The 17,843-nt window shown below is 43.1% G+C and overlaps 1 protein-coding gene across 1 annotated transcript in view; it reads right to left on the bottom strand.

Annotated features, from left to right (window-relative positions):
- Nucleotides 1-10,086, bottom strand: part of CUNH7orf31 (chromosome unknown C7orf31 homolog) — a 41,880-nt gene extending 31,794 nt beyond the window's left edge. The window contains exons 1-2 of the mRNA XM_040259759.1: nucleotides 9,809-10,086; nucleotides 8,951-9,108 (exon numbers count right to left, since the gene is read on the bottom strand). Of these exons, the coding sequence (XP_040115693.1) occupies nucleotides 8,951-9,084 (134 nt within the window). The 5' untranslated portion in view covers nucleotides 9,085-9,108; nucleotides 9,809-10,086. The remainder of the gene's footprint in view (nucleotides 1-8,950; nucleotides 9,109-9,808) is intronic.
- Nucleotides 10,087-17,843: the final 7,757 nt, after the last annotated feature.

The raw sequence follows: 17,843 nt of genomic DNA, 5'->3' as shown, positions 1-17,843 counted from the left end.
AGAGACTGATTTGTTTCCTGGACTGCTACTTATTACACAATATGAAAACTTTAGGCTAGGGAAAAGCCCTCACAAAACTCTTAATCTGGCTAAAGACCTGTATCCTAATTAGGAAGGATTTCAGGTCTTCCAGTTTCCACTAATGGCAGTCAATTATTTAGACTAACCATACCACTAAAAATAAATTTAAATGCTGGAAAAAGAGCTTTGGGGTTGGTGACCATGTGGAGGTGGCGGTCGGGGGAGAGTGGGGCCCTCAGACTTCATGGAAGTTCAGTGCCCCAATCCACATACCTTGCCCTATGTACCTCTTCTACCTGGCTTTTCTTAAGTTACATCCTCTTATAATAAAGCAGTAATCTGTCACCAAGAAATGAACAGCACAATGTTCTAGAGAACAAAGAACAATGATTCATCACAGTTTCCACAGCACAACAAAGAGGACAGGTCACTGCAGGCAAGACTCTGGCACACTCACCATGGAATCCCCAGGATATGGCACTGTGCCTTGCAAATATATGCTCAATAAATACTTACTGACTAGTTGGTTTTCCTTGAGAGCAGACAATAACATGATAATTTTAGAAAGGGGACCCACTGAACTTTGAGTCAAATTTTTTTTGGAGAAGTTTAATTCTATTTTTATTAGACTGCTTCGATTTTCCTTGAGCAAACAACACAAAATGTTGAAAAGAAAAGCATCTTCTTAAAAGCAACTCATTGTTAACAAGACAGAAAGAGACCCCAGGGTTCCGAAAGAGGGGAAATAGGAATCTGGAAAGGTAAACAAGCACAGAAGCCACTTTTGCCCTTAAGGCAGTGCTAATTCTGACAGATTTCGTTTTAGCTTTAAGGACATTGCAGGTGGAGAAGCACAGAAATCAGCCAGGTGAGGAATCTAAAGGAAGCCATCCCTACCGTAAACTGGGACCCTAAAAGACTGCCCTCTCATGTTAAAGGTGAGTCAGGAAAAACCAGCTCTCTCATTTTCTCCCCAAATTTGCACTTGCCCATGACTTGAACTTGAATTTAAGTGGTCAGAGATAGATAGCATACCCCCTATTCATATATATGCAAGCCCAACAGGATTCCCTTCTGGAGGTAGGATTCTTGGGTGAATCCCTGTCTAGGATGAGTTCTAAAGGATGAGTAGGACTTTTCTGGGTGCAAGAGAGGGAGGACTCTAAGCAGGGGCAATATCATGGAAGAAGGCCTCGAGGGTTGAAAGGTTATGGAACTGAAAATTCCTGACAGTGTTGGCTCCAGAATCCTTCTTGGGCAAGACTTGCTTGTTTGATCAATTATTTTGTTCGGCCACTTGGAAAAGAGACAGAGACTCTGCAAGTACAGGTGTTGATAAGGACTCAAGCAACCCAAGATTTATTAAGCTGCTCAGCAATGGAAAGGATTTGGTGTTTCCCTCTTGAGAGAGGAAGATGAGGGGAAAGGGAAGTAGAGGGAGAGGAAGAAAAGAGACCAGCAGGATGCTCAGGGATCACAGTCAGTGCAAGCCATTGGGGGAACTCTGATGGTAGCTGGGATAAAGAACTTTTAAATACAGAAGCTATAGCTTATAAGGAACTTTTAGTTATATATTTATGGTATGATGTGATTCTTCCTTCAGGCCCTTACCTGATCAGTGAAATTTACCAGGCTCACAAATGCTCTGTGTGGATGAGCTCTCTGGAGGAAACTAAAAAATGACTGTTTCACATCTGGGTCAAAATGTTGTTGAACAGAAGCAGAATACGTGGAGTCAGGTACCCAAAGTCAGTTACGGCCATCCCCACCCCATCCTGGGAATTTCGGTACATTTTGAGGAAGGCTTTGGGTTACCAGAATGTATGGAATAAAGATTTGAGTGGAATTTAGCTGAATCTTAAGGGCTGAAAAGACAGCTGAATTTTGGGCTATATGAGAAGAGCTGATACAGAATATTGAAATTTGAGGCACAGTAGAGAAGAGCTGCTTGAGAGGGGAAGCAAGTGAGGAAGACAAGGGTAACACCCTGCATGATCTCATGGGCCCTTTGGACGATACCTTCTGAGCAACGTGGACCCAGTTAGAAACACGGGAAGGGAACTCAGAGATACAGATGTGGACAGTGGAGCCACTTTCTTATCTGCACCCATGCACTGGCTTAGTGTTAACCTCCTGCACAAATTTGCTGAAAGAAGAACTAACACTTGGGACTGTCATACATGGAATGTATTATCTCAAAGTCACTACATAGGGGTTGGCAAACTATGACCCACAGGCCAAATCCAACCTACTGCTGTTTTCATAAGTAAAATTTTATTGGAATACACCCATGACCATTCATTTGTATACTGGCTATTGTCTATGGCTGTTTTTCTGCTACAACAGCAGAGCTGAGTAGTTCGACAGAGACTGAAAGTGAAAAAAGTGAAAGTGTTAGTTGCTCAGTCGTGTCTGACTCTTTGCAACCCCATGGACTGTAGCCTGCCAGGCTCCTCTGTCCATGGAATCCTCTAGGTCAGCCAGGGTCTCCCGGATTGTAGGCAGATTTCTTACCATCTGAGCCACCAGAGAAGCCCTTGACAGAGACTATAGAACCTTAAGTATTTACTATCTGGTCCTTTAAGGAAGAAGTCTGCCACCCCTTGCACCAGCTAGTCAAGGAGAATCTGGTGTCCGCTGATTTGTGGTACTGGAGAAGGGATGCAGATATTCCACTCTCAGACCTCTGAGCTATGATCTATGACTATAATCAACAGACACAGGGTGGGGGCATGACAAGTGAAAAATATTTCAATACATTTGATTAATGGCAACCTAAGCTTTAATATCTAAGTTTTTAAAAGTTACATTTAAATTAGATGAGTCAATTTCTCAGCATCTGACCCTCATATATTACACTAGCCTAGGAAGATGAGCCAGTGGAATATGTTAATCAATCATTTGGGTTGGCATTCATCTAAAACCAGTAAGTTGCAGGAAACCATTTAAAATAAAAGGCAAAGCATAAAGAAGTCATATTTCTCTTTCATTGTAGGGTCTCATATCCCTACCCCTTAGCTTAATATTAACAGAATTTACAGAAGGAACTAATTAAATGAACTATTAAAGTTTCAGTATTAAATAATTTTATAGCTTAAATAATACATATCTCCTAAGCAAATAACAACATATTATTAGTGCTGAAATCTGTAGCCACATAAAATTAATGTTTACTCATTTAAGAGAAAGATATGTTCCCTGTAGATGAACCAATATCTTTCTTTGGAGTCACCTTATAGGATTTTGATCTGGGGGACTGAATTTAGCCAATAACGATTGGAAGGCATGATTAAAGGAAAGGCTAGAACAAACATATGCTTATTTTTTTACAGGAAGCTAACAGTTAAACACAAAACAACAAACAAACCCCCAAACCTCAGGAATCAGAAAGCAATGGGACGAACACAGAAATAAAATGGAACTTGTAATTAAATCTTAAGCAATTCTCAAGACACTTCCTTAACTGATATTTATCTTCCTAATGGACTAGGAAGGAGATGTCAGCTGAATGGAAAAAGGAGGTAGGCATCTGTGATTTTGAGTATCTGTACCTGCCAGTGTTAAATTTTCAATGGAAAAAACACAAAAGAATGCCACTTACTTATTAATATTTTTTAAGGAAATCAAGTAATCATACATAATAGTGATTAATATAATTGTCCCAAAACATACCAGTGAAGAAAGTAACTGATGTGCAAAGATTAACTTGCCCTTGGTCACTGGGTAAGCCAGACCGCAATCCTGGTTTTCATGTTGTGTTTCAGTGCTTTCTGCTGGGCCAGTGATTCTCAAAACAAGCTGAAAAACTACTAAAAATGCAGATCCCCTAGATCCAACCCAGACCCAGTGAGTCAGAGTCTCTACAGATAGAGCTTGAGTGCAGGCTAAGACACTTTAGTGGCGTCTGACTCCTTGTGACACTTTGGACTGCAGCTTTCTGGGCTCCTCTGTCCACGAGATTCTCTGGACAAGACTACTGGAGTGGGTTGCTGGGTTGCCATTTCCTTCTCCAGGGGAGCTTCCTGACTCAGGGATCAAACCCTTGTCTACTGCATCTCCTGCACTGCAGGTGGATTCTTTACCGCTGAGCCACTGGGGAAGCCCAAAGACAGAGCCTGGGGATCTGTATTTTCAGAACACTTGTCGTGTTATTTTGATGTGCCCAGATACCAGACTAGTGGTGGGTAACACCTGATTTAGACTGTGCTGCCTATTCTGGAAAGAAAAAAAAAAAGGTGGATGAGAGGAAACAATTTTTCATACCTTTTTAAATTGCCGAGTTAATTCAAAATGCATTATAATATTTAAAAAGCCACCCCTTTAATACAGCCACACTTAGAAAATTAAGCTGCCGAGAGCTAATACATTATGACTTGTATTCATCCTTACCATTATGAAGAGTAATCCCTAAAATCCAGCAGATTTTTGTTCTTCATTGTTTTGTTCTGTTTTTGAGATACCTTGAGGTTTGAGTTGGGAGCCATATACCCTGAACCTGGTTTGGAAGAAGTAAGCCTCAGTGTGGATAGGGTAGAGTTACCAATGTTGCCCTGATGATACCTTCTAGAGAAGTTGAGGAATACTACTGAGAGAAAAGAGAACTTCTATTTCTGTAAGGTGCCCAGGTACTATTTAAAAGGGAGTTAAATGGGAGGGGAGGTTCTGAGAATATAGGATCATCCTGGTTTTCCCATTTGGGGACTAAGAGAAAGGAAAAACCTCACATGGAATAAAGTGAAAAGCAAATTTTATTTATTAGGAACTAGGAACATGGTTGTACCTAGATACTGCTTCAAATAATACCTTATTATATTTATAGGTAATTGAGTATATGCTGTGTTTAATTTTGTAGTCAGTTAAAGAAACTATACACAAAAAAATATTAATGACCCAGATAACCACGATGGTGTGATCGCTCACCTAAAGCCAGACATCCTGGAGTGTGAAGTCAAGTGGGCCTTAGGAAGTATCACTACAAACAAAGCTAGTGGAGCTGATGGAATTCCAGCTGAGCTATTTCAAATCCTAAAAGATGAGGCTGTGAAAGTGCTGCACTCAATATGCCAGCAAATTCGGAAAACAGCCAAGGCCACAGGACTGGAAAAGGTCAGTTTTCTTTCCAATCCCAAAGAAGGGCATTGTGAAAGAATGTTCAAACTACCGCACTATTGCATGTATTTCACATGCTAGCAAGGTAATGCTCAAATTCTCCAACAGTACATGAACCGAGAACTCCCAGACGTTCAAGCTGGATTTAGAAAAGTCAGAAGAACCAGAGATCAAATTGCCAACATCCACTGGATCATAGAAAAATCAAGAGAATTCCAGAAAAAGATGTACTTCTGCTTCATTGACTATGCTAAAGCCTTTGACTGTGTGGATCACAATAAACTGTGGAAAATTCTTAAAAAGATGGCAAAAGAAGACCAACTTAGCAGCCTCCTGTGAAACCAGTATGCAGGTCAAGAAGCAACAGTTAGAATCAGACATGGAACAATGGACTGGTTCCAAACTGGGAAAGGAGTACATCAAGGCTGTATATTTTCACCTTGTTATATGTAGAGTACATCATGAGAAATGCTGGATTGGATGAAGCACAAGCTGGAATCAAGATTGCTGGGAGAAATATCAATAACCTCAGATATGCAGATGACACCACCCTTGTGGCAGAAAGCAAAGAGGACCAAGCAAGCAAGAGCCTCTTGATAATGGTGAAAGAGGAAAAGGAAAAAACTGGCTTAAAACTCAACGTTCAGAAAACTTAAGGTCATGGCATCTGGCCCCATCACTTCATGGCAAACGGATGGGGAAACAATGGAAACAGTGACAGACTTTATTTTCTTGGGCTCCAAAATCACTGCAGATGGTGACTGCAGCCATGAAATTAAGACGCTTGCTCCTTGGAAGAAAAGTTATGACCAACAAAGACAGCATATTAAAAAGCAGAGACATTACTTTGCCAACAAAGGTCCATATAGTCAAAGCTATGGTTTTTCCAGTAGTCACATATGGATGTAAGCGTTGGACCATCAGAAGGCTGAACATTGAAGAACTGATGCTTTTGAACTGTGGTGTTAGAGAAGACTCTTGAGAGTCCCATGGACTGCAAGATCAAACCAGTCAATCCTAAAGGAAATCAACACTGAATATTCATTGGAAGGACTGATGCTGAAGGTGTAGCTCCAATACTTTGGTCACCTGATGCAAAGAGCCTACTCATAGGAAAAAACCCTGATGCTGGCAAAGACTGAAGGCAGGAGGAGAAGGGGACAATAGAGGATGAGATGGTTGGTTGGCATCAGTGACTCAATGGATATGAGTCTAAGCAAGCTCCAGGAGATTGTGAAGGACAGGGAAGCCTGGTGTGCTGTAGTCCATGGGGGTCTCAGAGTCAGACATGAATGAGTGACTGAAAACAGCAATGAAAAGCAATATTTTCTCTGACATTTCTCTTAGATTTCAAGTCTGTTTAAGGGTTTTGGAGCCAATTACTAACCAAACCATAGGACCATTTAGGTAGAGGTTATCAACATTTCAGTTAAATGCCTCTGTGAGTGCTTTTGCAGGCACAGTGAGTTCCATCAGATACAGCAGCGTTAAATTCCTACTCAGATCCCTTTTGGCCAAACATAAAACCTCACACTGCTGCTTTTGATCCAGGGACCACTGCCTATCCCCATATCACACACGATCTGCTAAGAGTTTCCTCTGGTTCCAGGAAAGCCCTGTCTGAGCTTATGGTCCTTGGAGCTGAGCAGATAACAAAGCAGGTGCACCAAGGAATGAGTCTGTAGATGTGAACTGAACACACTTTCCCACAAATATGAACATATTTCTTTGCATTAAGTAAAAAACAGCAGTTTACAAAAAATATGTTGAATGGAATCTTCAAATTAAAAAAATGGAGGAGACATATTAAAATATTAACAGTGGTTACTGTTTTTGGATAAAGGAAGTACAGAAAGTTTTCTTCCTGTGCTTTAATTTCATTTTTTCTTCCATTGGAAAAATGGAAAATTTATTTTATTTTTGGATTTTCATGATTTCCAAGTTATTCATACAGAAATGTCAGGTTTTTTTTTTTTTCAGTTAAAATTTTTTTCTTTATATCTTTTTTTCTTTTTTCTTGTGTGCTAGTTTTTAATTGGGAGAAAAAGCTTTCTTTTTATTTTTTTTCATATAAAGAGTATGTTTACAAATTGGAATAGATCTGTGGAAGTCTGATCTAGACAGTGAAAGTCTTGACACAGGAAGAAAGAAGAGTAAAGTCTGTTGAAAATGAGTGTTCATCTGGCAAAAAGAACTCAGACAGTCAAAAGAATCTTCAGTCTCTTGAGGGGTTGCTATTATAAAGATAACGTGTGTGTGTGCTCAGTCATTTCTGTCATGTCTAACTCTTTTGACTACCTTCTTACATGAGAAAGACTTCTTAAATGAGAGATTTGACAATGTGAAATTATAAAACAAGCAAAAGCAAGAAAACAATTACACAGGTTATTATTTCTCACCCATGATTTTGAGGATTTTTTTCTTTCCTAAAAATGATTCAAATAAATATTGATACAATACAGTAAAGCTGGCACTAATATCTTGGAAAATTACTTGCTTGTACTCTGTTCCTTCATACATAAAATGGGGATAATAATAGTATTTATCTCATAGGGCTGTTGTAAGGATTAAAAGAATTACCACATTAGTAAAACATTTGATACAGTGCCAACACACAGTAATCACTCACATATGTTAAATCCTCATGGTGGCTCAGAGGTTAAAGCCTCTGCCTCCAATGCGGGAGACCCGAGTTCGATTCCTGGGTCGGGAAGATCCCCTGGAGAAGGAAATGGTAACCCACTCCAGTATTCTTGCCTGGAGAATCCCATGGACAGAGAAGCCTGGTAGGCTACAGTCCACAGGGTCGCAACTGAGCGACTTCACTTTCACTTTCACATATGTTAGATGACATTTTAAACACAATCTGCAGTGCATTACAGAAAACTTGGTAGAGCATAAATAAAGTCTGAATAGCAGGTTCTGGGAGTATTTTTGAGCAGATGGTGTTAGAGAATTATAAGAACCTACTATGCTACTCTTTGGGCTTCTCTGGTGGCTCAGATGGTAAAGAATCTGCCTGCAGTGCAGGAGACCCAGGTTCACTCCCTAGGTCAGGAGGATGCCCTGGAGAAGGGAATGGCAATCACTCCAGTATCCTTGCCTGGAGAATTCCATAGACAGAGGAGCCTGGCGAGCTACAGTCCATAGGGGTGCAAAGAGTTGGACATGACTGAGCAACTAACACACATACTACTCTTTATAAAGTTCGATTCAAACATTAATTCATAGGGCTTCCCTGGTGGTTCAGTGGTAAAGCATCTGCCTGCCAATTCAGGAGACACAAGTTTAATCTCTGGTCCAGGAAGACCCCACATGCTGAGAAGCAACTAAGCCTGTTCGCCGCAACTACTGAGCCGGTACTCTGTAGAGTCCAAGAGCCACAGCTGCTGAGCCCTCCCACCCTAGAGGCCATGCAAAAGAAGCCACTGCAATGAGAAGCCTCAGCATCGCAACTAGAGAGTAGCCCCCATTCTCTGCAATTAGAGAAAAGCCCACACATAATGAAGCCTCAGCACAGCCAGAAACAAAGAAACAAAATTAATTCAAAATGAAGAAACAGATCATTCTAGAGTTCTAGAATGCAGTAGATGAATTTGATGTTTGCCTTTTAAAAATATACACTTAACTTTTTACTTCTTGCCAAGTTACTAATAGATATGGACACTTCAAAGTTTAGTTCATTGTCCTATTATGCCTTCCCGGTGCTGTGATACACAGAAGAGGTCCATAACCTTAAATGCTTTTTCTCACAAAACAAAAATACAGTAATATATTAAAACCTTTTATAATTGTTTGCATTATCCAGTCTTTGTTTTACCTGTCCTCTGAGGCAGTTGGGCGAGTAGCCGTTTGTAGTGGAGTGTGCAATTCATTAGAGTAAAAGGTGTCTGACAGTATGTCAGCTCCTTCAAGCTCCCTACAGTAGTAGGGCTGGCCATGAATTACCTCCATGCTTCTTGGCTAAAAGGGCACAACCTGGAAAAAGAAAAGGAGGGCACAACCTGGAAAAAGAAAAGGAGGGCACACTTGGTTAAAGAGTCACTGAGTTAGTTTCTGTCACACTGACCCTCCCTCAGGGCAAGTAGGAAACTTGCTTTGTACTTCTTGGTAGTTCAACCCAAGTCTGCTTAGAAATCATGGGCTCCTATCCTTGGGGTGAGCCCCATCTGTGGGCCCTCAGGTGTCCTTTCAGTAACAGATAGCAACTTAAGTTCTATGGAAACGAATTTCAACTGAAACAAACCCACAAAGTGGAAGAGGTTCTAAAGTAGAGTATGAATGATAAGCGGATGACTTGTGGACTCTAAGGCATCTACCTCGCGGCCATTGACTGACCTTCCATTCTTGCCTCAATTTTAACCGTAATTATTCAAGAAAACTCAGCTGACTCCCCCTGCCCTGGTCTTTTTTTTTTTTTTTTTAAGCAGGGCGACTCAGCATTCAACAGAATTAACACCTGTGCTTCTAAAGTCGTCAGGGATTCTAGTCTAGAGGTTCTTTGCAGAGAGGTGGAGAATCAGCGGTGCAGCACAAGCGAGACCCCAAAGTGAGAATTCCACCCCTCCTTAGGACTTGATGAGGGAAGCAAAAGATGCGCCTTGGCCAGGGCCGGCCTAAGCCTAGCCTCCAGGGCCATCAACGCCCTGCCGATCGGTGCCTCGGGGTTCCGACGCACCTTGGGACATCAGCCTGGAAGCCTTAGGCGGCAGAGCTCCCTTTCCCCTCTCTAGAGCTGGAGGGCCTCTGCGGGGCGTGGAATTCCGCCGTCGTCCGCACCTGCGGCCCGGGGAAGCTTGCGTGCAGGTGCGGGTGAAGGAGAAAGAGGGCCGGCGGGCAGGCCAGGGGGGTGGGGTTGAGGGTGCCTGTGACGGCGACCGTGACCGTGGCAATAGGTAATGCATGCTTGCGGGGCGGCGGGCTTCGGGGAGGAGAGCAGGGGCGGCGGGGGGCTCATAGAAGTTTCGGAAGAAGCCAGCCCACGAACTCTTAGAACCCGTAAGAATTGGAAGCCGGAAGGAAGGTGGGGAACTCCCAGTCCCCGCGCGAAAGTTCTTCCGGCATCCCAGTCCCTCGGCCCCGCCCCTTTATTCGCCCCTCCCTTCGCCCCTGGCCCCGCCCCCTGGTGCCCTCTGCAGGCCGTATCACATGCTCCTTCGAGGGTTGCTTGGTCCTGGCGGCTCCCGGACCTGGAGCCCGCGCGTTCTCTGCTGTGCACTGGGCGGTGGGGGAGTGCGGTGCCAGGGAGACTCTGATGAGGTGGGAGCCTCCAACACATCCGTGTTTCTTACCCTCAATGGGGAACTGTGCGGCCTTATCGAGGGTGGCTTCCGCAGGACTCCTCACGTGCAGTTCAGTTCAGTTCAGTCGCTCAGTCGTGTCCGACTCTTTGTAACCTCATGAATCGCAGCACGCCAGGCCTCCCTGTCCATCACCAACTCCCGGAGTTCACTCAGACTCACGTCCATTGAGTCAGTGATGCCATCCAGCCATCTCATTCTCTGTCGTCCCCTTCTCCTCCTGCCCCCAATCCCTCCCAGCATCAGAGTCTTTTCCAATGAGTCAACTCTTCGCATGAGGTGGCCAAAGTACTGGAGTTTCAGCTTTAGCATCATTCCTTCCAAAGAAATCCCAGGGCTGATCTCCTTCAGAATGGACTGGTTGGATCTCCTTGCAGGCCAAGGGACTCTCAAGAGTCTTCTCCAACACCACAGCTCAAAAGCATCAATTCTTCGGTGCTCAGCTTTCTTCACAGTCCAACTCTCACATCCATACATGACCACTGGAAAAACCATAGCCTTGACTAGACAGACCTTTGTTGGTAAAGTCATGCTCTGCTTTTGAATATGCTATCTAGGATGGTCATAACTTTTCTTCCAAGGAGTAAGTGTCTTTTAATTTCATGGCTGCAGTCACCATCTGCAGTGATTTTGGAGCCCCCAAAATAAAGTCTGACACTGTTTCCACTGTTTCCCCATCTATTTCCCATGAAGTGATGGGACCAGATGCCATGATCTTCGTTTTCTGAATGTTGAGCTTTAAGCCAACTTTTTCACTCTCCACTTTCACTTTCATCAAAAGGCTTTTTAGTTCCTCCTCACTTTCTGCCATAAGGGTGGTGTCATCTGCATATCTGAGGTTATTGATATTTCTCCGGGCAATCTTGATTCCAGCTTGTGCTTCTTCCAGCCCAGCGTTTCTCATGATGTACTCTGCATATAAGTTAAATAAGCAGGGTGACAATATACAGCCTTGCCGCCGCTGCTGCTGCTGCTAAGTCACTTCAGTCGTGTCTGACTCTGTGCGACCCCATAGACAGCAGCCCACCAGGCTCCACTGTCCCTGGGATTCTCCAGGGAAGAACACTGGAGTGGGTTGCCATTTCCTTCTCCAATGCATGAAAGTGAAAAGTGAAAGGGAAGTCACTCAGTCATGTCTGACTCTTAGTGACCCCATGGACTGCAGCCTGCCAGGCTCCTCCGTCCATGGGATTTCCCAGGCAAGAGTACTGGAGTGGGGTGCCATTGCCTTCTCCGATACAGCCTTGACGTACTCCTTTTCTTATTTGGAACCAGTCTGTTGGTCCATGTCCAGTTCTAACTGTTGCTTCCTGACCTGCATATAGGTTTTTCAAGAGGCAGGTCAGGTGGTCTGGTATTCCCATCTCTTTCAGAATCTTCCACAGTTTATTGTGATCCACACGGTCAAAGGCTTTGGCATAGTCAATAAAGCAGAAATGGATCTTTTTCTGGAACTCTCTTGCTTTTTCGATGATCCAGCAGATGTTGGCAATTTGATCTCTGGTTCCTCTGCCTTTTCTAAAACCAGCTTGATCATCTGGAAGTTCACGGTTCACGTACTGCTGAAGCCTGGCTTGGAGAATTTTGAGCATTACTTTTCTAGCATGTGAGATGAGTGCAATTGTGCAGTAGTTTGAGCATTCTTTGGGACTGGAATGAAAACGGCCCTTTTCCAGTCCTGTGGCCACTGTTGAGTTTTCCAAATTTGCTGGCATATTGAGTGCAGCACTTTCACAGCATCATCTTTCAGGATCTGAAATAGCTCTACCAGAATTCCATAACCTCCACTAGCTTTGTTTGTAGTGATGCTTTCTAAGGCCCACTTGACTTCACATTCCAAGATGTCTGGCTCTAGATGAGTAATCACACCATCGTGATTATCTTGGTCATGAAGATCTTTTTTGTATAGTTCTTCTGTGTATTCTTGTCACCTCTTCTTAATATCTTCTGCTTCTGTTAGGTCCATACCATTTCTGTCCTTTATCGAGCCCATCTTTGCATGAAATGTTCCCTTGGTGTCTCTAATTTTCTTGAAGAGATCTCTAGTCTTTCCCATTCCGTTGTTTTCCTCTATTTCTTTGCATTGATCACTGAAGAAGGCTTTCTTATCTCTTCTTGCTATTCTTTGGAACTCTGCATTCAGATGCTTGTATCTTTCCTTTTCTCCTTTGCTTTTCATTTCTCTTCTTTTCACAGCTATTTGTAAGGCCTCCTCAGACAGTCATTTTGCCTTTTTGCATTTCTTTTCCATGGGGATGGTCTTGATTCCTGTCTCTTGTACAAAGTCATGAACCTCTATCCATAGTTCACCAGGCACTCTATCTATCAGATCTAGTCCCTTAAATCTATTTCTCACTTCCACTGTATAATCGTAAGGGATTTGATTTAGGTCATACATGAAAGTCTAGTGGTTTTCCCTACTTTCTTCAATTTAAGTTTGAATTTGGCAATAAGGAGTTCATGATCTGAGCCACAGTCATCTCCTGGTCTTGTTTTTGTTGACTGTATAGAGCTTCTCCATCTTTGGCTGCAAAGAATATAATCAATTTGATTTTGGTGTTGACCATCTGGTGATGTCCATGTGTAGAGTCTTCTCTTGTGTTGTTGGAAGAGGGTGTTTGCTATGACCAGTGCATTTTCTTGGCAAAACTCTATTAGTTTTTGCCCTGCTTCATTCCATATTCCAAGGCCAAATTTGCCTGTTACTCCAGGTGTTTCTTGACTTCCTACTTTTGCATTCCAGTCCCCTATAATGAAAAGGACATCTTTTTTGGGTGTTAGTTCTAAAAGGTCTTGTAGGTCTTCACAGAACCATTCAGCTTCAGCTTCTTCAGTGTTACTGGTCAGGGCATAGACTTGGATTACCATGGTATTGAATGGTTTTCCTAGGAAACAAACAGAGATCATTCTGTTGTTTTTGAGATTGCATCCAAGTATTGCATTTTGGACTCTTTTGTTGACCATGATGGCTACTCCATTTCTTCTAAGGGATTCCTGCCCACAGTAGTAGATATAATGGTCATCTGAGTTAAATTCACCCATTCCAGTCCATTTTAGTTTGCTGATTTCTAGAATGTCGACGTTCACTTTGCTATTTCCTGTTTGACCACTTCCAATTTGCCTTGATTCATGGACCTAATATTCCAGGTTCCTATGCAATGTTGCTCTTTACAGCATTGGACCTTGCTTCTATCACCAGTCACATCCACAGCTGGGTAATGTTTTTGCTTTGGCTCCATCCCTTCATTCTTTCTGGAGTGATTTCTCCACTGATCTCCAGTAGCATATTGGGCACCTACTGACTGGGGGAGTTCCTCTTTCAGTATCCTATCATTTTGCCTTTTCATACTGTTCATGGGGTTCTCAAGGCAAGAATACTGAAGTGGTTTGCCATTCCCTTCTCCAGTGGACCACACTGTGTCAGACCTCTCCACCGTGCCTGCCCGTCTTGGGTGGCCCCACAGGGCGTGGCTTAGTTTCATTGAGTTAGACAAGGCTGTGGTCCTAGTGTGAGTAGATTGACCATAATCACAGAAAACTAGTAAATCTAGTCAATCAGCACATGCAGCCCCTACATAATGCCGGGCTGAGGCTCTTCCCCTTCTAGCTGGGTGTGGACAGGGCAAACAGGCTGTGTGCCTGCGGTGGTCTACCCGATCAGCAAAGACTTCGCCCCGCTTCCATTACCTTTGTTACCACCCCCCCCCACTTCCCTGCCCTCAGGCCTCCCCGAAGAAACGAATGTGAACCACAATTCTGCAACTACAGGACCACGAGCTTCTGTGATGCCTGAGGCAAGAACTGCTGAGAAGGACCCTGATGTGGGAAGGTTGGTTACTTTTTCGGGGAGAGGCTGGAACTGAGCCCACAGGAACACAGGGGAAGGTGGGAGCAAGAACGACCACCTCTCAGAAGGGAGGTGTAACGAGCTGTTCTTTGCCTGTTTCCCAACTTTTTAATCAACCCACTAGTGGGTATTCATTTTGTGCTGTGCTTTCCAGGTGAGTGTTAGCTGGTGTGAGGGAAAGAAAGCTGCGTTAGAGTAGACCAGCTGGTAATTTTGTATTCCTGGTCTGTTTCTTTATCCCTGCACCTTTCTCAGAGTCCAGTAGTTACCAGCCACTAAACCAGGAAACATAGATTGTTCAGGAGGCAGAGTTGTGAATTAGGTGAAGTTTGACTTTCTTTTTGACCCTGTTAACATTTTTTTACACAAAAAATTTCTCATAGAAGTGCACCTCAGCCTTTTTGCTGCTTTGTGTGTGCTGGATACCCATGACATTATCTTGTCAGCCCAGCCTATTTTATGTGCCTGGCCTCCCAGGACTTTACATACGTCACCTTTCCCCATGCTTGACCTTTGTCCAAATTTCCTCATGGCTTGATTCTTCCTGGGAGGTAATAACTGAGTGTCATAGGTTTAATCAGTGACATCTGACGAAGCTGTGTCACTAGCCACATGTTAGTATGTAATGGGTGTTTGTGATACCAGGAAAGTTGGGGAAACTGAAAGTTGATTGACCAGGATATGTGGTGATAGCTTCCTGGTGGGTTTGAAATTTTATTTCGGTCAAATGACTTTTGTTGTTTAGTCGCTCAGTTGTGTTGAACTCTTTGCGACCCCATGGACTGTAGCCTGCCAGGTTCCTCTGTCCACGGATTGTCCAGGCAAGAATATTGGACTGTGTTACCATGCCCTCCTCCAGGGGATGTTCCCAACCCAGGGACCTAACTCATGTCTCTTAATGTCTCCTTCACTGGCAAGTAGGTTCTTTACCACTAGCGCCACCTGGGAAGCCAGAGAGTAAAAGTTAGGAAAATTTAATTATTTTTGCCTGTGTTATTTTCAAGTAAAATTTACAGGCAAGAATAAGTTTTTTTGCCAGATCTTTTAAAAAACAGTTGTTGTCTTTGGAAATGTTTTTACATCTGCAAGATTCTAAAGGATGTCAGAATTGGGCCTATTATTTGACCAACACTCTTTAATCTAGGCTTTTATGATTTAATTCACATCGTCTCAGCCAACTGGTGATATGTATGTGACCCCCAACGATACATGTCATAATTGTTGTTTAGTCGCTAAGTCGTGACCGACTCTTTTGCAACTGCAGGGACTGTAGCCCACCAGGATCCTCTGTTCATGGAATCTCCTGTGCCAAGAATACTGGAGTGGGTTGCCGTTTCCTTCTCCAGGGGACCTTCCCAATCCAGAGATCGACCCAGGTCTCCTGCATTGCAGGCAGATTCTTTACCATCTGAGCCATGAAGGAAGCTCCTTTACTGCCCTAGAGTGGGTCAAAGATATTTATTACCATAAGGGAAAAAGCCCTGGATCAAATTCTGTGTGGATTTTCCCTATAGACTGTGTAGAAATCCCTATAGACTGGAGTGGGTTGCCATTTCCTTCTCCAGGAGATCTTCCTGACCCAGGGATCGAACCTGCATCCCCCACATTCCAAGCAGGTTCTCTAGTGTTGAGCCAGCAGTAGCCTCCTATCTAGATGTGTGCAGCATGATTGAGCAAATCCCCTTTTGGCCTGCCATATTGACTTCTCTTTCACTACCTCATTTCCCTTAATGTGTTTTGTTTACCTTTTGTATCACTCGTAATTCTTCCAGCAGGGAAGGTGAAATTTGAAATGAAAAAAAAATGTATGCATAGAATATTGCATCTGAGTTGATGAAAATTCCAAACTACTAAAACCAGACCTTTAAATGTCAAGAAAAGAATATGCAGGAAATATAAATAATGTAAAGCATGGGTTATATTCTATAATCTTTTTAAAGGATGTTATAGAGACTTTTAACCCAGTGGCATTTGATAATGAATAAAACTTTAAGAGACTTAGTACCCCTTAGAAGATATGAATATTTTTATTTTGATCATTTTTCCAGTTTTATTAATATAATTGACATACAGCACTATATAAACTGAGGTTTCCTTGATGGTTCACATGGTAAAGAATCTGTCTGTAGTGCAGGAGATGCGAGTTCATTTCCTGTATCAGGAAGATCCTTTGGAGAAGGGAACGGCAACCCACTTCAAAATTCTTGCCTGGGAAATCCCGTGGACAGATGAGCCTGGTAGGCTACAGTCCATGGGGTTGCAAAGAGTTGGACACGACTGAGCAAGTAATACTAACTGTATAAACTGGGGATCCCTGGTGGCTCAGTGGTAAAGAATCTGCCCACTAGTGCAGGAGACTTGGGTTCAATTATGGGTTGGGAAGATCCTGTAGAGAAGGAAATGGGAACCTATTCCATTATTTTTGCCTGGGAAATCCTGGCAAAAAGGATTCAGGAGAGGAGCCTGGAGGGCTACAGTCCATAGGGTCACAAGAGTTGGACACGACTTAATGATTAAACCACTACCACCACCACTGTATAAATTTAAGGTGTACAGCATAATGACATGATATGTTTTATGAAAATGAGGGACTTCCCTGGTAGTCCAGAGGCTAAGACATCGAGCTTCCAATGCAGGGCACCTGGGTTTGATCCCTGATTTGGAAACTAGATCTTGCATGCACCAACTAAGACTGGCAAAACCAAATATTCAATTAATAATAGATAATAGATAAATACTTTAAAAAAGAAGATGAATAAAGGAAAGCCTCATTCAAAATGGAGTTGGGAAGACCTAAGGGGGAGCTTTCATACACATAGCACTCATCACAGTTTACACATTCTAGCCAGAAGAAGCTTAATTTACAGCAGGAAGAAGGAAGATTTTCTTCTTGCCTGGAAATAATCCAGCCAATGAGAAACTGTTACAACCCTGAAATCTCCTCCAGTGAACTTTTAAACAAACAGCCCCTCCCACCTTCCGCTTTTCCACTATTCTTCTGTAAAAGAATACTCCTTTTGGTCTCTCAACTATGGGATTCACTGGTGGCTCAGACGGTAAAGAGTGCCTGCAATGGGTCAGGAAGATGCCTTGGAGAAGGAAATGGCAACCCACTGCAGTATTCTTGCCTGGAAAATACCATGGACAGAGGAACCTGGTGGGCTACAGTCCATGGGGTCACAGAGTTGAACACGACCGAGAAATTTCACCTTTCACCTTTGGTCTCCAGACTGTGGTTTGCCATAGTTTCCACGGCCCAAAGGGCAATTCATGTGATATTCCCAAATAAATTGGATTTTGCTGGCTAAACTGTTACCATTTTCTTTTAAAGGTTCACATTACTTGGTGTCAAAAGGGGTATTCGAAGGAGTTGAATCCCTGAAGAACTAACGATGCTGGGAATCATGCCTGGTGCCCCCTTGATCCCTTGTGTCCTCCACTCTTTTGGTCTGGTAAGTCTCCTCTCAGATTCAAGCTCATTCCTTTTGACTGAGCTCTCCAGCTTTTTAGGGGGATCTGGTTTTGTTTTCATGACACTATTGCCCTCTGTGTGAACACTCATTTGT

Source organism: Oryx dammah, unplaced genomic scaffold (genome assembly GCF_014754425.2).
Source record: "Oryx dammah isolate SB20612 unplaced genomic scaffold, SCBI_Odam_1.1 HiC_scaffold_18, whole genome shotgun sequence".
Lineage (NCBI taxonomy): Eukaryota > Metazoa > Chordata > Mammalia > Artiodactyla > Bovidae > Oryx > Oryx dammah.
Note: the sequence above shows the minus strand (reverse complement) of the source record. Positions and strands in the feature narration are given on the sequence as shown.